Source organism: Ammodytes marinus, assembly GCF_949987685.1.
Source record: "Ammodytes marinus genome assembly, chromosome: 1".
Classification (NCBI taxonomy): domain Eukaryota; kingdom Metazoa; phylum Chordata; class Actinopteri; order Uranoscopiformes; family Ammodytidae; genus Ammodytes; species Ammodytes marinus.
Window position 1 is genome coordinate 2,527,194 of NC_137230.1, and position 23,675 is coordinate 2,550,868.

The following is a 23,675-nucleotide window of genomic DNA, read 5'->3' on the forward strand; positions in this document are numbered from 1 at the left end:
ATCATCATCAAATTACAGCTGATGATTTAGTTTCCAGCCTTCCTACTTAGAAAAAGGATTTGTCAAAGCAGTAATGTTCAAATATCAAGTTCAATTTCATAGTTACCTTTATTAAAAAAGGGAACACTTCATATGTTCTCAATTGGAATTCGTCAACGTATTCAGTCATATGCCATCATGTGCATTGAAGGAGAATGTAATCATTTAGGGGGCCAAGCCCAAATGGGCTGGGACCACGCTATGCAGAGCAGCATGGTCCCTGTCCATGGACCTGGGCAACAACCTAACATCTCTTTTTCCCTCTATCGTTTTGTCTTTCCATTTCTTAAAGATGCCAAAGAGGAAAATGGGGAAAAAGGCACCAAAGGCAGGAAACATATCGGACACAGGAGAACCAGGAGGGCTGTAGGATTCCATGCCAGAGAAGTGTTACTGGGTGGACAGACAGGATAGGAGGTGAACAGGAGGAAGCCCCACAGGCCAGAGGAGGAGGTTTGGAAAGGTTGGAGGGCAAAGCCAGGGACGGGAGAAACATCTGAATGGTTTCCACAGGGACAGCCAGCTGCTCACCGCCCCTCCAAAGATGGCCTCCAACTTCAACGACATCGTCAAGCAGGGCTACGTACGCATGCGCAGCCGCAAGCTGGGGGTGAGTATGTGTGTGTTTTAAATAACTGTTAACCATTCAAGCAGTTGAATGACCAATCCATTGAGTCGGATGGGTGTTTTTTGTCTCTTCATTGATGTTTTATCACATCCATTACAAAAGGACAAGCTTAGCTCTGTACTGTAATACTAATGTAGTAAGCAATAAATGCTACATACAGTATGTGCATAATTGTTTGCACTTTGTTGCCTTCGAATGCACACTAAGCAATCTCCAGGGAACGCTTGGGGAATGTTTGTTCAACTTTATACTATCTGCAGCATTTGAGCCAGGCTTTCAGATCAGCGCTAGGCTGTGTGTTAACACTAGGGCTGTCCCGACTAAGAATTGACCTTGTCGAATCTGATTGGTCATGTCGACTGACAGTGGAATCATGTTTTGCTCCTGCTCATTGATCCATATTCTCATCGGTGAGACTACCATGGTGATTTATAAACGCACAATAAAGGGTTCTATACACATGATGGCTTTGCGCTGGCTGCCATCATGGCTGGCCATTCCACTGGTTTTGTGATGCTCCCCCGTGGTTTTGCTCCTTGGTCTGGTGACAGCTGTCTGCAGTACTGTGCGTGTTTCACTCTGAAAACTCAGAGTTCCCGTAGCGGTTACAAATTAATGCACACCGCGATCACACAAGATAATCCGATGTATGTTGTCATTGTGGTGTATGGATCCAGGATCCCCCAACCCCCCGCCTTTTAACGTGTGATGCCGTATACCTGAGCTGCACTGTGCTGTGCTCTGCTCTGTAAACTCAGCCAGTGGAAGGTGTTGATGGAATTAATGCATTAATTTTTTTAACGCATGCGCAGAATGACCCGCCCAATATATCCCACCCTCTCTGCCATGAGCTCTCCACTAGTCGTCATCCTAGCGTTATAGCTGACCCAGGATCTGTAGGCTACTGGGCACAATGGCGAAGCGCAGCAGCATACGGCTGGTGGAACACAGCAGCGTGTTTTTGTTGTTACCTTCTAGTGGCCATTTGTGTGTGTGTCTGTGTGTGTGTGTGTCACGGGCGGAGGAGCAACATTGTCTGCTTTGTTCAAGTGCATGGAGGACACAGACGTCTGCAGTTTTAGAGGTGTGTGTGTGATTAATACGGAACATCAACGTTATGTCGGCTTTCTGGCACAAATTAACAGTCCCCCAGAACTTGGGCGCGCAAAGAATTTAAAAAAAATATATTTCCCCATCATATGACTGTTTGTCCCCAATAACTGTTTGACTTTACTCTGACTGTTTCTCAACGTTTCTCAACTCCAATGTTGTTGGAGGAAGCAACGAAGCAACAACACAAATTAATTCCCACTCTGTATCACTGACATTTTTCTTCTCTAAACTGCACTATTAAACATGCTGTAGAATTTAGTAATGGATGAGAAATTAAATATTTGACGAGGCGATAGGTCAATTGATTATAACTTTTTGTCATTGCAATTTAAATTTAGTTTTTTTCGGCCAGTAACATTTAGCAACTATCGATGTGCCATTGTTAAAGGAACTCCAGGAGTGTTCTGAAGTCACACTTACATATGCTAATTTGCCTACATTTGAAAAACTAAAAAGTACACTAAATAAATCAATAAAATAATCAAGGCTATCCTACATTAAATGTCTGATTGAATGACTAGAAAGATGATCGCTGTGGTGGCTTTAGAAATGCTTTAAAACCAGAATGATTCAGATGCAAGGGATTCAAGTGATATTGACCTTTTATTGGGTGAATGAGAACACATCATCAGGAAGTGATACTGAAGCTATGCATGGATCACCACATGTTCTGTTTACCAATGACGAAATATTTGGATCCACTGACTAGCCCCTAGAATTTGAAATGTATTTGGGCTATTACATTTTCAGAGCCAATCAAAGAATTGGAGAGAATTGGAAGACGAGATTTAGAGAGAGAGAGCAAAATAGAGAAAAATAATGATGCTGAGAGAGTGATGAAGAGAGAGAGCAGAAGACAGAGAGATAGGGAAGGATGCAGAGGGACAGAGAGGACGAGGTAACCATTTGATCGGGAATCCAACCAACTTAAACGGCAAGCCAGTAGCTTGTAGGAAAGAGCAGCCTATCTCAATTAAGAAATAAAAGTTTGGAGTTTGTATAATGTCATGCTGTAGCATTGATTTGGCCTAATCACACACAACCACTGATATAGCCTCGAGTGACAAGTGCCATATGATGCAATCTCATAACACAGCCGATTATGGTAAGTGTGTGCGCTTCTCTGGACAAAAATAGAAAGTGGTGGATTGCCTCCACCCAGTGCTGGCCCCAGGCATAAGCGAACTAAGCGGTTGCTTAGGGCCCCCCGACCGCCAGTTTGTGTGTTTAATATTAAAGGTTCAGTAGTAAGCGGAATGATCAGCTTAGCTAACTTCCTGTCACTGACTGCAGTTAGCAGTCCCCTCCCTCGTCCCTACGTCACCACATTAATGTCTTCAATCAGCGACTTATCTAGCATCATCTCAGATCCGTAAGTGTGATAAAACATGATAAAAACCATTAAAACAGACATTGGGATGGATTTTTACCTGCTCCGCCATTGTAGGCGCATACACATTCACCCAAAGACATATGCATTCACCCATCTGTCGCTCTGCACTTGCACCGGCAGTGAGACGGGTGCCGGTTTGTATCGTTCTTTCTTCTGATTGGTTATCAGTAGTGGGATCCCCAAAAAGTTTATTTGCCGATTACATGCAGAGCAGGTGACTGAGAGATCCGCTTTATGAAACGTGCATACTAAGTGATCACTGTAAGAATAAAGAGCGATTCAACACTTATATAAACATAAATAAATCGCTACTTCACCTTTAACATCATATTATGCAAATATAAGTTATATAAAAAAATAAATACAATGTTTTGGTCTGGATAGTTAATAGCCTAATAATTGAATCAGTTAATCTGGGAGGTAATCCGAGGTTAACTGATCACGTACAGTTGGGGAGAACGGGGGAATGTGAGACATTGGGTAATGTGAGACACCCCCTGTATCTAGGAAATGGAACACATTTTTGGTCATGTGAGATATATGTTTTCAAGCCTCTCTCATTTCCCCTTGGCCGTGAAAGAGAGGACCTCTTGGTGATGTTGTAAGCACGTTTTTTTCACAAAAACATTTTTTTTGCATGTAAAAGTACATTTTCTTGCTGTCAACTTAATCGATTGTTGTGTCAAATCAAATTGATTCAGGTAGAAAAACTTCTATCATACATGTTGATGAACTACCAACACATGAAACCATGTGATGATGATAACTGAAGATTAGCCTGAATTGCTGAGAGTGGTATTTTTTTCTGAAATTGTGGCAGTGGGGTAAAGTGAGACAAATACTGTGGGGTGAAGTGAGACAGTGCCCTCTTTTAATGAATCCATTATATTTAAGGTAGCAAGGAGACTAGTTTGAATAAGACAAAAGACAATGTGGGCTGGAAGTGGGGGTTGATGGTTGAAGGGGTGTCAGCAAGGGCATGGTTTGGCACATGTGAGGGACAGGAGAGTGACCTTTAACATCAATAGACTCTAAGTAATATGTCTTTATTCAATGAATGATCCCAATAAAACAAATGCAGAAAAATATTAATCAAAGACTCAAAAGATGAATAATGACAGCTGGGTCTAGTCCTGTGTTCTGAGTCCCAGGCTGTTCTAGCTGGTTCTGATTGTCCTTTGCTCTGACCCCCAGACACTAGCTGGCTCTAAGGGTCCTGTGTTCTGACCCCCAAACTGTGTTTTAATCTAACTGGTATCTGTCATTTGAATGTTAATTATTGAATATGAATTGTATGTTGTATTTGTTCAGAGTTACTTTCAAGTGTTTAGAAAATTGTTTTGCTTAATTGACCAAACCCCATGATTCTGTTACTAGTCCGACATTATTTTTGGAATATTTCGTTTTCAAGCTAGCTGTCAGGATTCCAACTGTTACAATTTGTGTTGTTATGGTAGTTTCAGAGTGGAAAAAGTAAGTGGATCAGTTTACCCCTTGATTTCTCTGATCTGTTTCAGTTTACCCCACAGCTGGGGTAAAGTGAGACACAAGACAACTTTTTTTAAAACAATCATATTTTCACTGCCCTTTGTCTTGAATAAATTAACTAATGCCCATTTCTAGGAAACATCCTGAATTAATGGGAAATGTGTAAATTTGAGTGATACATCATTTTAGCTCGCTTAGAGGGGAGCATTTGTAAAAAGTGTCTCACATTACCCTGTTCTCCCCTATGTATTGAGTTTTTTTTTAAACATTTGGACATGGGGCTGCCCTTAGTTGCCCATGCGCTGTGTATAGTCTAAAGCCTATTTCAGCCTTGTCTGTGAAAGAAAAGATAGCTGGACAACAGTTGTTTTGCTTCGTTCCTCTCACTGCATTTAAGCACCGAGCCCAACCCAGAGGACCCTGCATAATATTTTATTTTATATTAATATTTTAATGGAAAGTCCATGTGTCTTTCTTCAATAGCTTTTAATTCTAATTCATCCGACTCAGTGTCTCCAAATTATTTGTTCACACAAAATTCCTCAGATTTAGCCTCTTAATTTTCCTCTCAAAGTGCACCAGATTCATAGCCTGGAAATCCAGACCCATATCTAGAACCATAGAGGGTCTGGCCACGATCAATAGTAATTCCCAACTCAAGGGGCGGCTCCTACTCGTGCATTTCAAATGCCACTGCATGCATTTAGATAGCACTACAACCAATCAGAGCAATGAACAAAGTGACATATTAGGCCCCGTTCGTTTAGCGAACAGCGGGAATAACTGTTAAATTAAACTTTTGCCGTTGTCGGTCGGCAAAACAGAACATTCCTCTTACTTGCTAATGAAAGATTTGAGTGCCGTCTTCCAAATCGTAAATGGTCGAGGCCAAAGTAGTCTCAAACTCAAACAACATATCTGCAGCCATCTTTGATGTTTACAATCACGGCTTCGACAGCGCATCCACAGCAATGTCGTCATACGGTTACGTCCGCCAAAGAGCGCACCTGGGCACCATACATAGGGCACTGGCCCGCCAATATCAGTAAGAACAATTTGATTGGTAGCTCTGGATTTTTTGACATATTTTATGAGCTTCAATGGAGAGTGTCTAGACCAACAGGCGCAGCAAATTTAATTCACCAGCGCCTGCTGTAATTGGCAAACGTTCACTCACTTGGAGGCGGGTGTCTGTTGAAGTTTAAAACTATTGGATCTGCCCAGTGCCACTCTGGATTAGCCAACCAATCGCATAACGTTTGGTCGTCACGTGTGTCATGAGCCGGCTTCTGACGGTGCGTTCCAGTTGGACAGGGAACTCGGAAATTTCCGACTCCATTACATATTGTAGTCTATGGATCTACCGGTACCTGGCAACGGTAACTTGTTAGGGCCTAACGTTTAGTTATTTGAACGAGAAAGGTTGTCGGCGTCCATACTTTTGCGAGCAGATGCACTGGAACACAGACAGGTCGGAACTCGGAACTACCAAGTCGGAAATCTCCTTCTTCCGAGTATAAAGGAACGCAGCATTCAACTGAAACTGGAGCGTGTAATGGTGAATGGTGCAGGTTATGAATATGGCCCGAGATTCCTGCCTACACCAACTCCTTACAAAATAAAAGAATGCAGAAACGGAGACTTCATTCGTGGATTGTATTCTTTACTCGAAGGGATAGAGAAGTACACGCTCTTCTTCATGTTTCACACTAGACTATACAACAAAACAAAGGGAGGCGCCACCTAGTGGCGCCACAGGTATAAAACCGACTGTTACATATTCCCCCCTGTTAATAATACGGCTGTCCTCAGCCGTACACAGCAGAAGAAGCAACCTAACTAAACTTAGCTTTCGTAATACATTACTCCATGGAAAGTTAGCCATTACAAACCCAGGGCAAGAAATAATGCTCAGCGCACTGTTATACAAGCGGACATAAAACAAAAGGAGGCGACACTTAGTGGCGCTAGGCTACATGTTATAAAACTGACTGTTACATATTCCCCCCTGTTAATAATACGGCTGTCCTCAGCCTACAGCAGAGGAAGCAACCTAACTAAACTAAACGTTTCGTAATACATCACTACTCCGTAGATAGATAGCCATTATATTCAGAGGGCAAGAAATAATAAGTCAGTCAAACATTCTACAACCCAAAATAAAAGTCAGAAAAGTACATAGCCTCTATAGATCCCATTTTCAGTTATACTCTTTTTTTTTCATTAACAAGAAACCACTTTTTACTAAACCTTAACCACCTTAACGTGGTGACATGAGTCAAACTTGTGCACAACCAACTTCTTAAGTAAGCCTAACCAGCGGCGAACCCTTAAGGCAAGATACACAATATTTAAACACTATTATGCGAAAACTAATTAACTGTAGTACTGCATAGATCAACCCTAAGACATAACCTGGTTGACCTAGCAACCCAAGTGTCTACTTCAGGTCAAGTCCGTCAGCATGGCAAATCCCCGTCCATCGGCCGTCCGACCAACCCGATGCGATCCCGGGGCGATGTCCCGGACGCAAGCCACACCGTCCAGCATGGCCGCCGTCAGACGCCATCACAGCCGAGCGGCGCACAGGTTCACAGTCCAGTCCATCCGCGAAAAAGAGCAATGATCCGAAATCCGGGGAGAAACGAAGCTTGGTGTCCATTAATCCACAGTGAAAAGTGTTTGAAACGTTCTCTTATCCAGCCTGAATGTGAAGTTATTCTTGACGATCTTCCGTCCCGTTAATTCCAGAGGAAAACGAAAGAGAAGGCACAAATCTAACACGTGGTGCTCCAACAACGTGCCAGTGTACGCTACACAGCAACAGTTAGCTTGGGGTTTTAGCCTTCGAAACAGCACGGCCACGTCCGGGGAAACTGCATAAATTCCACTCACACGGGCTTCCAGGGCGGGGAAGGCAGTCCGGACCGGGCTTGTGAAGAGAGGTCCAAGGTTTATTTGTTCGGGCGCCACTTGTAATGGTGAATGGTGCAGGTTATGAATATGGCCCGAGATTCCTGCCTACACCAACTCCTTACAAAATAAAAGAATGCAGAAACGGAGACTTCATTCGTGGATTGTATTCTTTACTCGAAGGGATAGAGAAGTACACGCTCTTCTTCATGTTTCACACTAGACTATACAACAAAACAAAGGGAGGCGCCACCTAGTGGCGCCACAGGTATAAAACCGACTGTTACAAGCGCGACTTCGACGTCATCGTTTTCAGCCACTGCTCTGTTCGCTGATTGGACGGCTGTAGATTAGCCTGAGAAAACTGAGAAATGCACTGCACACCCAGACTGACTACTGAAGGGAAAATGAAATTTGGCCGGAAGTAGGTAGGCGGGCGGAGCCAGGCTATCGCTACATATTAGAGTCTCTTTATATTTTTGGCTGGACCACCCACAGAGCAAGGCCAGCCCTACAAACGCAATGCCGCTGAGTGAGTGGGTGACCAAATTCAGCGATATGTCAGAAAAGTCAATACGTCATCACTCAGTCCTCATCGGTTGATGCTCTTTCATAATGACCAGCAGATTGCCAACACACCTCTTATAATATAATAGGGGAGAACGGGGTAAGTAGGCACACTTTTTACTCTACTGAGAATTGCTCATCACCTAAACATCTTTCGATAGTCATTCCTACATTACATTGAAGCTTAAAGTGTTGGCTTGAAATGTGTACCCCTCACTTTTTCTATCTTATTGTAATAAAGAATAAATTAATCATCAAAGACACCCTAACACATTGTGACAATCAACCCCATCAAGGGGTCGGTTGTCATACACTATGGGGTTGTTTGTCACAATGTTATCTTAATGGGAATAATCTTGAAAAGAAGGAAAGAAAGTAGAACTAAATTTGAAAATGCAATTGCATTGTCAAGTTGACAAATAGTCCTATATAACTTACTGTAGCCTTGGCAGCTTGTCTAGTTTGGGATGCACTGGGTTGTTTTTATTTTGTTGCCCTTTTTTCCTTTGCATGCTAGCTGCCTTTTCCTGCTCTATTCTTTCCTTCTGTGGGGTGTCAGTGAGGATACAGCTTGACAATTTATTTCGTTATTGGGTTCCTTTTCTGGCTGTAGCCTTTGGATAACTTGTGACAACCAACCCCCCCAAAAATGTGACGACCAACCCCAACTTGAATTTTTTGCTAGCATCAATGCCAACAACCATCTGACAACTAATTAGCTTGCTAACCACAATCTAAACTATAGTTTACCCTTCACACTTTTTATGGGTAACAAGTGTTTTGTTATAAACCCATTCTGTAAAAGCCTAGAAGAAAAATACTGAGGAGCTAAATATTTTCAATTTGACATGAAAAACACAAACATTCCTCTCACCTCAAATTCAGCAGTCTAACTCCAAGAAAGACTATGTAGGTGACCTCTTATCCCAATTCTGGATATTTACATACCAAAATTTCACAGACAGCGCCTTCTAGTTCCGAGATATAACGATTGTGACAACCAACCCGTGTGACAAATTACCCCGTTCTCCCCTATTTACAATATGTCCATGCGACTGACTCACCGAGGGGGAGAGGAGTCCTGCACTGTCCTCATTATGCACAGTGATAGGCAGACACGCGCTTGCAGACACGCCGAGCGAATTTCGCCAACATAGCCGACAGTCAGGGCGAGCCTATGAACACCACAAAGCCTGTCTGTAAAATATGTTTTAATACTGACCAAGGAGGCGACGGACACATATTGGCGTGACGTTGTTCCGTCAATATGCCGAAATCTCTGTGTAAAAGGTGCTCATGGCACATGGAATAGGCTACCATTTAGTGCAGTTTAAGCAGTCTTTGCGGTACGTATATCGCAATATCAACATTCTCGCTAACAATACATTTAAATATATTGTGAAGCCCTATACAGAAGTGTCTTTAAGACGTCATTCACACATTTCATATGTATATCTCAGCCAATACAGACATATTTTTAAAAGTAGATTGTTTCAGTTTGCTTATGAAAACGTATTATTCAATTTTTTTTTCAAATTGACCTTAGGTTTTATATGTTGTATGAGCTTTTGGATTGAGCATCCGTCATCAGCTGAGGAAACTGCATGGAGAATGCTAATTAGAGTGAGTCACAGTGAGATGACGCAGGCTGTGGAATTCAACTTTGCATGAGTCATATTATGGAAATGAAAACCAATCAATTTGAGCTAAGTCCTATTCACCAGCTCTCTTCAAATTCTCGTATCTGCATGAACTCAGTGTTCAATATATGTATTGCCCTTAGCTTTAAGCTCAGTGGCTTGCAGAAGTATGTATGCAAAAAAACGTGGCCTGTGGGAAATAATGTTTTTGGTTTTTATTGCTTGACCTAACATTGACATTTCTGTGAATTCTGAATGTGTCTTGTGTACATGTTATGTTTGTAATAGTTGTGCAGATAACCATAACAACTGTTAATTTTGTGATAAAAACATGATATTTGGTATACTAATGGCGCTTTTCCACTGCGTAGTATCAGCTCAACTCGCCTCGACTCAACTCGCATGTTTTGCTTTCCACCACAAAAACATGGTACCTGGTAGCGGCTGCTTTTTTGGTTTCACCTCGCTCTAGGTTCCAAGCGAGCTGACACGATGCTATGAGGTGACGTCTGCAGAATTCCGGCCACTGATTGGCCAGTCAGTGTCGTCACGAGAGCGACGTCCGAGTCCGACTCCCGGCTTCATTCTGTTGTATAACGGCCTCCACACACATCCTGCGTCTACCTCTGGAGCGCGTCGCGTTACCTTACTGCTGCCTCTCTGGGACTTTTCTCGGACACACATGCAACGTCTCAGCAGCTGCTGCTTCTAAAAGCCCTATCTTTCTACATAGAGTTTTGATAGATAATTCCCATTAAAAATGAAGTTATTTCATGTCATCTATGATGCATATGATTTATATTGAGTCTGGACAGTAATCTGTGCGCCCCATTGCCATTTTTTTTCGCCATATTTTCGCTTGTTGGAAGTTTTATTTTGAAGGGGACACACCAGGAAATGGTGAAACTACAGCGAAAGCTGCCAGTATGAAGTCAATATGACTCTCAGCAGAGTATTTCAAAAATCACTTTACTGATTTATACGGGAGAGAGAGAGGGGGGTGTGGTCGGGGAAGAAGAAGGCCGTAGACACAGATAGAGCAACGGAAAACTACGGAGCCCCTAAAGGGACATGGAGGAAAAAAAAAATTTTGGTAAAAAAAAAAAAAAAAAAAAAAAATCAAACTCGAGATCTCGAGTTTGAAGTCAAGATCTCGAGTTTAAAGTCAAGATCTCGAGTTCAAAGTCGAGATCTCGACTTTGCCTTCAAACCTCTCTCACCGTCACCAATGGTCCATGCATCAAAGGCATATCAATTAATTTATGGGAAACCACACAATAGTGTCATGGAGGAGTACTTGGAGCATTCTTTTCTCACACTAACACCAAACTACAACCTATTTGGCCTAAATCTAACGTTTATTATGCACATTGGAGAGAAAAGTGACAATGATTCACTTCATTTTGGCGCACCATGGACCGAGAGCGGAGGTCTAATTGTCAACACACACACACACACACACACACACACACACACACACACACACACACACACACACACACACACACACACAATATGTAGACGGTATACATTTGACTATATCAAAACGTGAACGTTTCCAAGACACAATGCCGCCTACACTTGAGGAGAACTCTGTTTGGCTGTATTGGCTGGTCTGATGAAGGCTATTATGAGTCGCAAAGAGTAATTTGCACCGGATTAGACTATGTCCGCGTTCTCCAGTGACTCCATATGATCGGATCTTGAAGCACTCACAATAGTGCAGGCAAAATATGAAATTCAATTGGATTATGCGAACTTTCTATTTTTCTTCACTTGGAGAGAGAAAAAGCGCTGTTCCCGTGCGCTCTGGCAGCACTACACCTGTGCCCGGCGTGAGCCTCAAACTGCGTCTTAATAGAAAAGATAACTGCAGGTCATATGACAAAACTAGCGATCGGACTAGGTTAGTAAAGCCTAATTAAGCCTTTCCCAGGAAGGGATCGTGTGTGAATAAAACACAGAGTCTGGACTGGCGTATTTTTAATAGCCTATAGCAGAACTTCCTTTGCTGTGCGCTGGGGAGAAACAGACACGCTGGTAACTATTCTGCTCCAGATCTGCACATTGGACAGCGCCACGCGATCCTCACAGTTTTGCTGCTGTTTAGTTAAAATTTGTGATTTTTTGGGTGCAATAGATGAATAACATGTGCCGTCGGGTGAAGCCTCTTATCTCTCTCGACCGTGTGCGAGGCAAAACAAATCAGGCGCTGTTTCTCCCCAGCGCACAGCAGAGGAATTTCTGCTATAATTAGAAATCACCAGTGCAGACTCTCCTCAAACTATTAGTTTAATTTAGTTTTTATAATCAGCGATCGATTGTTTCATTTGTACACAGAGACAAACATGTAGGCATGTAGCGGTGTGGCACATTTACGCACGAAAGCTTCCCTCAGAACGGAAGAGAAAAAAATTAGCTTTTTTATTTAATTATTATTATTGTAGTCCAGACTGTGTTTTATTCACACACGATCCCTTCCTGGGAAAGGCTGAAAGTGTGAATGAGGCTTTACTAACTTAGTCCAATCGCTAGTTTTGTCATATGACCTGCAGTTATCTTTTCTATTAAGACACAGTTTGAGGCTCAAGGCGGGCACAGCTGGTGTAGTGCCAGAGCGCACAGGAACAGCGCTTTTTCTCTCTCCAAGTGAGGAAAAATAGAAAGTTCGCATAATCCGGTTGAATTTCATATTTTGCCTGCACTATTGTGAGTGCTTCAAGATCCGATCATATGGAGTCACTGGAGAACGCGGACATAGTCTAATCCGGTGCAAATTATAGCCTTCATCAGACCAGCCAATACAGCCAAACAGAGTTCTCCTCAGGTGTAGTGTAGGCGGCATTGTGTCTTGGAAACGTTCACGTTTTGATATAGTCAAATGTATACCGTCTACATATTGTGTGTGTGTGTGTGTGTGTGTGTGTGTGTGTGTGTGTGTGTGTGTGTGTGTGTGTGTGTTGACAATTAGACCTCCGCTCTCGGTCCATGGTGCGCCAAAATGAAGTGAATCATTGTCACTTTTCTCTCCAATGTGCATAATAAACGTTAGATTTAGGCCAAATAGGTTGTAGTTTGGTGTTAGTGTGAGAAAAGAATGCTCCAAGTACTCCTCCATGACACTATTGTGTGGTTTCCCATAAATTAATTGATATGCCTTTGATGCATGGACCATTGGTGACGGTGAGAGAGGTTTGAAGGCAAAGTCGAGATCTCGACTTTGAACTCGAGATCTTGACTTTAAACTCGAGATCTTGACTTCAAACTCGAGATCTTGACTTCAAACTCGAGATCTCGAGTTTGATTTTTTTTTTTTTTTTTTACCAAAAAATGTTTTTTCCTCCATGTCCCTTTAGGGGCTCCGTAGAAAACTGTTGCGCTCATCATGATCTTTTTTATTTCTTCACTATATTGGATCTCTATATGTGTCATTTATCCAAAAATGAAATGCCAGAACTAATTGAAAATTAGGTTTTAAATCCCTCGGATTTTGATTGCACAATTAAATCGTGACATAAAGGGATTATTCGCGTATACGACTGAGGGATGTTTTATTTTGAAATAAACACACCGGGTAAACGTGTAACTAGAGTGAATGCTGCTGGTATGACTGTCAGCAGAGTATTTCTCTATCAGTTAAAGCACAGAGACGCGAGAGAGACGCGCTGCTCTCAGAAAAAAATAGGCGAGCCTCCTGAGGTGAAGGGGAGCGTCGCTGCAGACGTGCCTCCGACGCGCCTCAGCAGTGCGTCTGAGGTTGGATGTGTGCTCGCTCTACGTTGATTTCACAGTCTGTGACAAAAAGTCAGACGCAGACGCGAGGTAGACGCGCAGTAGAGGTAGGATGTGTGTGGGGGCCGTAACTCTCCAGGACTTTTTATCAAGTGTATTTTGTCAGGGGAAAAAAAGACAGCCGATGTTACTTTACACAAGGCGTTTTGCTCTATGGTGGCCATGTTTTTCTAGCAAACTTGCTTATTATCTACAGACATACTGTATGTATCTTTGTCTCTTGAGCCTGTGAACAAAATGTGGTGTTGATTGCTTGCAAAAGGAAATTGAGAAGAAACTATTTTCCAGTTTATGCAAATTATAGCTCACAATTTTTCTATGCCGACTTATATTGTCCCAGAAGCTTTTTTGTAAAGTACCTTCACCTGGACATGTGTGAGACATTTTAAATTGATCAGATTTACGGGTCGAAGGGCGTGGCCTGTCAAACTTTGCGACTTTGGGATTAATAATAGTGCCACCTTGTGGAGGATTGCTTAGAAAAGTCATAACACACTATTCCTGGTGGGGATGAATGTTCCACAATTTTGCTGCGGCAGCAGCATAAAGGTTATTGAAGCAGGTGTATAGGGAAAGATCAGATCAGATGCCTGGAGGGATTATGGGGGAAAAATGATGCAGCATTCCCATCACACTGCAACATCAGATAGATCCACCGTGCTCAAAGCTGGTTGTCCTGCTGTGAAGAGATTGGTCTAATCTTATAGGAAGAGCTCAGACTTTGCCTGTGCAGCTCACCTCCCTGTCTGGACACTGAATGCTCTCCTGTGTGATTGGCAGGTGAGCTGCTGATGAGGCTAACAGTCAAGATGCAGATGAAGGCACCTATAACCAGGAGTCAGTGAGTTGACCAGGACAGTGCAGCTGTCAGTGATCAGCATTGAAGCCTCCCACTGATGAATGTGTGTGTTATGGTAGAAGTGAGCAGTGGAACAATGAAGCAGGAAGTGTCAGGCATAACCAGCACACCTTTTCCTCATTCTTTTTTTTTCAAAACTGTATGCCAGGCATTTCATTGGCTGTAAATGCCAGAAGACATCTCATAAATTAATCAAATTTTTTAATAAACGTGAATGTCGCTGAGTGAGTGCGGCCCACCATAGCTAGCATGTTTATATTGTATGGATGATATGATTATGAACAGCTGGATTGATTGATTGATTTCCACTGTTTTACCATTTTAAAAAAAGTCTTCCTTGCTTGCCTTCCTCTGCAGTCTTGTTCCAGTACAAACTCTGCTGTGTTAATTAATCTTTCCATAATTCCTGCTTCATTATCTATATTGTCTTCATTTCTTTTCTCCCACAGCTTCTCTTTATTCTATAAAAAAATATAATGTTAATTTTTTATTGTAAGTCAATTTACTACAGCTGCTAAGTACTGTATATCACATTTCCCCCCTCTCTTTGTAAGTGTGTGTGCATGGCCGTAATCACCACTCAGGTCGGTCACAGAGGTCCAGACAAAGTTGTATAAAATAAAAGCTGTAAAATAATAATTGCATATCTTTGCCGAATATATAACACACAGTAGTTTCTATTTAAATCCTCGCATGAGTCTGCATTTTTGTGTGTGCTGACATACACATACATGTCACACGTTCAGACATTAACTGTGTGTGTGTGTGTGTGTGTGTGTGCCTGCGTGCATGTGTGCGTGCGTGCATGTTTTTGTGTGTGTGTGTGTCATGCAATTACAGCTTATTGTTGATTTAAACTGAAAGTCAAACTTCCAATTTAGCTTGCTGTAGTTTTCATGTGTTGCTAGTGTTCATTCACCAAGAAACAAGTATTGCAAGAATTTATATTTTAATTTCACTAAACATGGAGGTGGTTTTCTTTAACAGCGGCATTGCAATTGCGATGAACACAGGTTGTTGTTGAAGTGTTAAGGTAATGTGATAACCTGTTTGTAATGAGAAGGGTAGGGCATTAGAATTTGAAATTCAGAGGGGAAGAGGAGAGGCTGGGTTTCCTGGAGGGTGAGGATCCAGATCCAAAACATCTTAGATGATGCACTGACAGTCTGCTTTAAAGGAGAGGTCAAGGAGGAGACAGTAGTGGAGAGAGAGATAGTCCCTGCGTTCCGAATTGCATACTCTTTCTTTTTTCTATTCTACATACTACATCCGACGATAAAAATAATCTATAGTTAGGATGCAGTAGGCATATTATTGGGACATACATTTTACTTATATATTTCATCATAACATTGCACCTTGATCTTGCCTCTTGCTTTTATATCCGTCGCATCTCCGTTTGTTTTCATATGGAGGCTCCGTCGATGCGACGTCACTTCAGTTTCGCACTGGATTATGGGTCGGAATCGCCCAAATAGGATGCTGTTTTCAACACTAACAATCTTGGCCGGGTGTTTCTAACCATCCTAAATCTGGCCACAAGAATCGGGACATTACATTGTATCTTTGCGTACAATGTAAACTTCTGTTTAAAACAAATTAATTTTAACAATGAACAACATTGTAAATCAATGGAGAGCTCAGAAGTTTAACAACAATGGAGCAACCTGTGTTCAGCACAGCCAAGCCAGCTGTTGTCACTGTTTGTGTGATTCACTTGTGTGTTTAGAATTAGAAATTAGAATCAGGCCGCCCAGACACAATTTCAACTAATATTAAAAGAGTCAATAACATAAAGTTAAAAACTGAATGGCTATTACTGCAAATCGAAAATAAGATTTGATATTTTGGAGACTTGAAGGATTATATGTTTTAATTAGGGCTGTCAAGCGATTAAAAAAATTAATCTAATTAATTACAGGCTCTGTGATTAATTAATCTAAATTAATCGCATACTTATATGACACTTTTATACCTGTTTATAAACAGCTGTATAGCCTGCTACAGTTTGTTTCTCTGTCTCTCTCTCGCGCGCGCGCGCTCGCTCTCTGTCTCTCGTAACTTCTGTCTCCTCCCCTCAGCCAGCTTTATACATGAACTAGCGCCGAATTTTCTCAAAAAAACAAGCAGACTAAATGACGAATTTCCATCTCCCACAACAGACAGCGCTGCACTGCCACCATTTCGTAGCCTACTCATAGGCAAAAATATTGACACACACACACACACACACACACACACACACACACACACACACACACACACACACACTAGTTTAAATGCGAGACAGCTAGCAAACAAAATTGGAGGAAGATTGAGAGATAGGCCTACTGTTTTGAACCTAGCCTACATTGTTGCACCCACTAAATCAATAATGCACGGACACTGCGGAGAATTAAGTAAGATGTCTTCCTACCTTCATGTTTATTTGCCGAAGCATCCCATAAACCGTCCATAGAGCCCTCGAGTCGGCCTCTTTCCCCTGCTTCACTCTTTACATGTCTCCCTTTTACCCGCGCGCCCGGCCCGGCAACATTGACATATAAAAGCTACAGGCGCAGCCAGTACTCGAGTTGTAAAAAAAAATCAGGGGGGATGGTGGATTGGATTTAACATTTAGGGACAGATCACTTGTGCTGATGACAGCGCATATGATGGGAGACCAACGGTGTACCCTTATGATTATTGTTTAAGCACAGATAGAGATAATTGTTATATTATATTCAGTGCTTGAAATGGGGGTGGGGGTAGTGCCAGTACTCCCTTATTGACATATTAGCAAATCAGTAAACCATTGTAATATTCTGAATATTTAGTGAAGATGCAAAGATTCAACAGCCTCTCCATTCAGGTGTTGTGCTGATACAAATAGGCCTAATAGGCTGGCAAAGCTAGGCTACTCAAGATGCGAGCGTGCGCAGCACGCGAGCAGAATTTTTTTGCCCTTGCAAGATCTTTGCGCTTGCTTTATGCCACAGTTACTGTACAGTCCCTGACAAAAGTCTTGTCGCCTACTTTTGTCCTGCCAAAATCTGACCTTTCTGTGTTCATTAAATTATCAATATTTCTGTAGTGAAGCAAATTTATTTTAGTATATTAAACATAATTTGGGAGGGTTTTAGCTTTCATATGAGCCATTTTTAAAACCAATGGATTAATTAAAAGTCAGTTTATAAGCTGTTGTTTCTACAAAATTGATAGGCGACTGGCGACAAGACTTTTGTCAGGGACTGTAAGGTTTAGACACATCAATATTGTATGGGGGGGGTTTCCATGATAGCACTGCTAAGCTTTCCACATCAGTATACAAACCATCTGCCAACTTCTATGAAAAGCAGAAATATTTAATTTTCAAATTTTCTTAGGAAATAATAGATAATTATGATGTCATTAACTCTCAATTAAAAATCCACTTCTGCTGTCAGAAACACTGATATTAAGGAATGTTCCAGACAAAACTAGTAAAATTGCAAGAGGGAAAAATCTAATTTATGTAAAAGAAATAAAAAAAATAAAACCTGTAGAACGCAATATGCAATCGACTTTGATTGTTCCTGTGAGAGATTTCATTCTTGCTGTTTTGTTTCCAAATGTTTGATGAATAAAAACAAAATGTTTTTATTAGTGGTGGGCCGATAACGGCGTTAACGTGCTGCGTTAACGCCAGACTCTTATCGGCGATAAAAAAAATATCGCCGTTAATCTCTTGTTCCTCTTATTTTAGCGCGGATATATACCTGGCCGAATTGCACTGTAGTGCACGAGTCAGAACGAGTCCGACTTCGCACCTGTGTAGCCTACCACATTAAACGTAACGTGCTGACATGGATGCAGCTAGGAAGCCGCCGGGTTTGCTTCAGGGAAAATGTATTTTTAAGAAGCTTCCCAATGGAAACCTCGACAAGACCAAGGTTGTTTGCACCTTGTGCAATGCGGAATTGGTTTACTGTAGGAGTTCTAACAGTCTGTGCTCTCGGAAGCGGCCGGGGCATGCGTGTGTGCAATGGGAGAGCTTTGTGTGGAGAGAAAAAAAAGAGGCAAGGGAAATCGCCAAAGCCATTGCATAGCCTCGACTCATTAAAGGTTGAAAATTACTGAATTACACAACATGTAGGCTAGCCTATGGCTTAAGGCTATGGAAATCATTATGGAAACAATATTTTTTTTTATCAGTGATAGCTCAGCTGATCTCGTTGCTATAGAGACCACGTCCGTCCGCTTTGTTTGACAACTGACAGAGCTGCCAAGTCTCACCCTTTTGGCCGTGAGACACACTCATATCAACCAGCTCACTGTCACACCGCGGTCACTTGCCCTTCCTCATGTGTCACCGGTCTGATTGTCTCACCTGATCCCTAATCGTTTCCACCTGTTCCCCATTGTCCTCATGTGTATTTAGTCGGCGTCTTCCCTTTGTCCTGTGCCGAAGTGTTTCGTTTGTTCGTTCTCCTAAGCCCCTGTTGTGATATTCTTGAATTCTGTTCTTAGTCAGATTTTCAGATAGACAGTATTTTTTAGCCTGTCTATTTAAACACTTCTTGTAAGAAGAAATTTAGACCTCATTAAAGTGAGTTTGATATCATTTTTCCTTTGCATCTGAGTCCTCTTTTGGTCCTGGCCTGACATTACACTTCGGCCAGTATGGACTCAGCAGGGATAGATCAACTCACTGATGCCCTGCGAACCCAAGAAGCCCGACTCTCTCGTCAGGAGGAGTTCCAGACCGCCATGGCCTCCCAGATGGGGCTTCTTTCCTCTCAACTCCAGGGCCTGCACGATCATCTAGTGCAGACGGATACAGCACCCGCGCCTCCGGCAGTGGCCGCCACTCCACCAGTAAATCCCGTTACTACTATGACCATCATGGGAGCTACATGTAAGTTAGCTTCACCTACACGATTCTCTGGTGAACTGGGCTTATGTAAAGCTTTCCTCATAGACTGCGCCATACACTATGAGCTAAATCCCCACGCTTTTTCCACTGACCGATCAAAGATTGCCTTCATGATTTCCCACCTTGCCGGCAGAGCCAAAGCCTGGGCCTCAGCAGAGTGGGCCCAAGATTCTCCTGTTTGCAGATCACTCACCGGATTTGAGACGGCGCTGCGAAAGATCTTCGACCCAGTAACTACCAACCGGGAAAAGGCTCGGGAGCTGAGCGGACTGAAACAGGGTAACAACTCTGTGTGTGACTACGCCATCCAATTTCGCACATTGTCGGCCGAGATTGGCTGGAATGCAACGGCTCTATACGACGTGTTCTTAAAGGGATTGGCGGCTCCTATTCAGGATCTTCTGGTTCCTTTGGATCTTCCCCCGGACCTTGACTCGCTCATCGCCCTCGCGATCCGGACGGATAACCGAGCTCGTCAACTCAGACAGCAGCGCACCTTGAGACCATCGCGCATGCAGACACCTGGCTGGTCGACCACCCGGCGACCTCCACCAGAACAGCCTCCTTATCCTCGCCTAGAAGGAGAGGAAGGAGAGGAAGAGCCTATGCAGCTGGGGAGAGCCAGGCTATCACCGGAGGAAAGACAGAGGCGACTACAGGAGGGTCGTTGTTTTTACTGCGGTGAACCCGGGCATCTCGTCTCCACCTGCCCGGCTAAAAGGACCACGATGGTGAGTGAATTCAAGACTACAGACACCCCCTCACGTATTCTCACCACAGTGCAGGTAACACACCACGCCACCACTGAACTCAAGGCACTTATAGACTCAGGGGCTGATGAAAGCTTGATGGACTGGGAATTAGCTAAAAGACTGGATCTTAACATAGAACTTTTAGCTAGACCCATCAGAGCTAAAGCTCTTAATGGACATGAGTTACTATCACCCACATCACAACCCCCCTCAAAATGCGCATTAACGATCACCAAGAGAACATTCGTTTTTATGTATTCACTTCCCCATCTCAGACCCTCATATTGGGACAGCCATGGCTCTCACGTCACAATCCTCACATAGATTGGAGAACGGGAAAGATTGTAGGATGGGGAGGGGACTGTGCGCGTGACTGTATGAACATTTCAGTTCGGGGAGGGGGAATCGCAGACATTAATATGGTCTCTGTTAACCCCACCACAGATCCCAACTACCCGGACCTGAGCTCTGTGCCGTCCTGCTACCACCACCTCAAAGAGGTTTTTAACAAAGCCAAAGCGCTATCACTTCCTCCCCACCGTTCCTATGACTGTGCCATAGAGTTAATTCCGGGCTCCACCATCCCCAAAGGGCGCTTGTACGCGGTCTCAGGACCCGAGAGGGAAGCTATGCGGGAGTACATCGAGACCTCCCTGAAAGCCGGGCTAATCCGCCACTCATCATCCCCAGCCGGAGCCGGGTTTTTCTTTGTCGGGAAAAAAGATGGTTCACTACGACCCTGCATTGACTACAGCCCACTCAACGACATAACAATTAAGAACTGTTACCCGCTTCCTCTCATGTCATCTGTCTTTGACCAGCTTCAACAGGCCAAAGTATTCACCAAGTTGGATCTTCGCAACGCCTATCACTTGGTGCGGATCAGAGAAGGAGATGAGTGGAAGACCGGTTTCAACACCCCCAGTGGCCACTATGAGTACCGAGTCATGCCATTTGGTCTCACAAACGCTCCTGCAGTATTCCAGGCCATGATAAATGACGTATTGAGAGACTTTCTTGACCACTTCGTGTATGTTTACTTAGACGACATACTTATCTACTCCCCGAACCTGACCAAACACCAAGACCACGTAACCCAGGTGTTAAAAAGACTATTAGACAATCAACTCTATGTCAAGGCTGAGAAGAGTGAATTCCATGCCGAAACTGTCTCCTTCCTGGGCTTCATTGTAGCCCCTGGAAGAGTACAGATGGACCCGGCTAAAATTAGCGCTGTGCTCGATTGGCCCACACCTGATAGCCGCAAAAAGGTTCAGCAATTTCTGGGTTTTGCTAACTTTTACAGGCGGTTTATCAGAGGCTTCAGCGCAGTAGCTGCTCCTCTCCATGCTCTTACCTCCACACAGGTGCAGTTCCACTGGTCTCCAGACGCGGATGCGGCGTTCCGGATCCTCAAGCAACGCTTTACCTCGGCTCCCATTCTCACCATGCCAGATCCTCAACGGCAGTTCGTGGTCGAGGCGGACGCCTCCAACGAAGGGGTCGGGGCAATTCTCTCACAGCGATCAGAGCAGGACGGTAAGATGCATCCTTGTGCTTTTCTGTCCCGGCGGCTATCCAAGGCGGAGCGAAACTATGATGTTGGCAACAGGGAGCTGCTGGCGGTCAAACTCGCCTTGGAGGAGTGGAGACACTGGCTCGAGGGGGCTGACCATCCATTCATCGTATGGACTGATCATAAAAATTTGGAGTACATCAAGAAAGCCAAGAGACTCAACTCTCGCCAGGCCAGGTGGGCGCTATTTTTTAACAGATTCTCTTTTTCTCTTTCATACAGGCCGGGGTCCCGAAACGTCAAACCAGACGCACTGTCCCGTCTCTTCGACCCCGAGCCTGCTGCCAAGGACCCAGAACCGATCCTCCCACGATCATGTGTGGTTGGAGCACTGACCTGGCAGATAGAGAATGAGGTTAAGCAGGCTAATGGTGAGGCTCCGTCACCTAGTGAGTGTCCAGAGAATCGTTTGTTTGTCCCGGTTGAATTGCGTCCACAGGTGATCCACTGGGCCCACACCTCGCTGCTTTCCTGTCATCCGGGTGTTCGTAGAACTATGTTCGCTATCACCCGGAGGTTCTGGTGGCCCTCCATGGAGCCGGAGGTCCGGGAGTACGTAGGGGCATGTTCGGTCTGCGCTCGCAACAAGACGTCCTCCGGGTCACGTATGGGTCTCCTGCAGCCTCTTCCCATTCCCTCCAGACCGTGGTCCGACATCTCGGTGGACTTCGTCACGGGGCTCCCGGTCTCACAAGGTAACACCACTGTCCTCACGGTGGTGGACAGATTTTCCAAAATGACTAGATTCATTGCTTTACCTAAACTGCCCTCCGCCAAAGAAACGGCGGAGATAATGATGAACAATGTTTTCAAGATTCACGGATTTCCCAAGGACATTGTTTCAGACCGGGGGCCCCAGTTCATCTCCCGGTTCTGGAGGGAGTTCTGTCGGCTCATCGGAGCGAAGACCAGCCTGACTTCGGGTTATCACCCGGAGGCCAACGGCCAGACCGAACGCCTAAACCAGCAACTGGAGACCGGCCTCCGGTGTCTGGTCTCTCAGAATCCCTCAACATGGAGCAAACACCTGGTCTGGGTCGAGTATGCCCATAATACACTGCCCACCTCGGCCACAGGTATTTCACCATTCAAGTGTGTGTTTGGTTATCAGCCCCCTGTGTTCGCAGACAACGAGCTGGAGGTGTCTGTACCCTCCGCCCATGCCATGGTTCGCCGCTGCCACCGCATCTGGGCAGCCGCCAAGCAAGTGTTAATTCGCCAAGGGGACCGGGTCAAGAAGACGGCGGACCGCAAAAGACGGCCCGCTCCTGCCTACCAGCCAGGACAGAGAGTGTGGCTCTCCGCCAAGGATCTGCACCTAAAAGTTCCATCCAGAAAGCTGGCGCCGCGGTTCGTGGGTCCGTTTCCTATTACCAAGCTCATCGGTCCTGCAGCAGTTCGCCTTCGCCTGCCCCGATCCCTCCGTGTCCACCCGACCTTCCATGTGAGCCGAGTCAAGCCCGCTAAGGAGAGCCCGATGGTTCCAGCCGCTGCCCCGCCGCCACCCCCAGAAGTAATAGACGGCGGTCCGGTGTACAAGGTTAAGCAGTTACTGGCAGTTCGCAACCGGGGCCGTGGTAAACAGTATCTGGTGGACTGGGTAGGATATGGTCCCGAGGAGAGACAGTGGGTCCCGTCTAGACACATCCTGGACGAGATCCTCATCACAGATTTTCACAGGGACCACCCTGACCAGCCTGGGCCGTCAGGAGTCGGCCCTAGAGGGAGGGGTACTGTCACACCGCGGTCACTTGCCCTTCCTCATGTGTCACCGGTCTGATTGTCTCACCTGATCCCTAATCGTTTCCACCTGTTCCCCATTGTCCTCATGTGTATTTAGTCGGCGTCTTCCCTTTGTCCTGTGCCGAAGTGTTTCGTTTGTTCGTTCTCCTAAGCCCCTGTTGTGATATTCTTGAATTCTGTTCTTAGTCAGATTTTCAGATAGACAGTATTTTTTAGCCTGTCTATTTAAACACTTCTTGTAAGAAGAAATTTAGACCTCATTAAAGTGAGTTTGATAT

The 23,675-nt window shown here is 44.2% G+C and overlaps 1 protein-coding gene across 2 annotated transcripts in view; it reads left to right on the forward strand.

Moving 5' to 3' along the window:
- Window positions 1-583: 583 nt before the first annotated feature.
- Window positions 584-23,675, forward strand: part of dok4 (docking protein 4) — a gene marked incomplete at both ends in the record, with an annotated part of 40,862 nt that continues 17,770 nt past the window's right edge. For both annotated transcript variants that reach the window (XM_080025257.1, XM_080025258.1), the window contains one exon: window positions 584-649. In XM_080025257.1, the coding sequence (XP_079881383.1) occupies window positions 584-649 (66 nt within the window). The remainder of the gene's footprint in view (window positions 650-23,675) is intronic.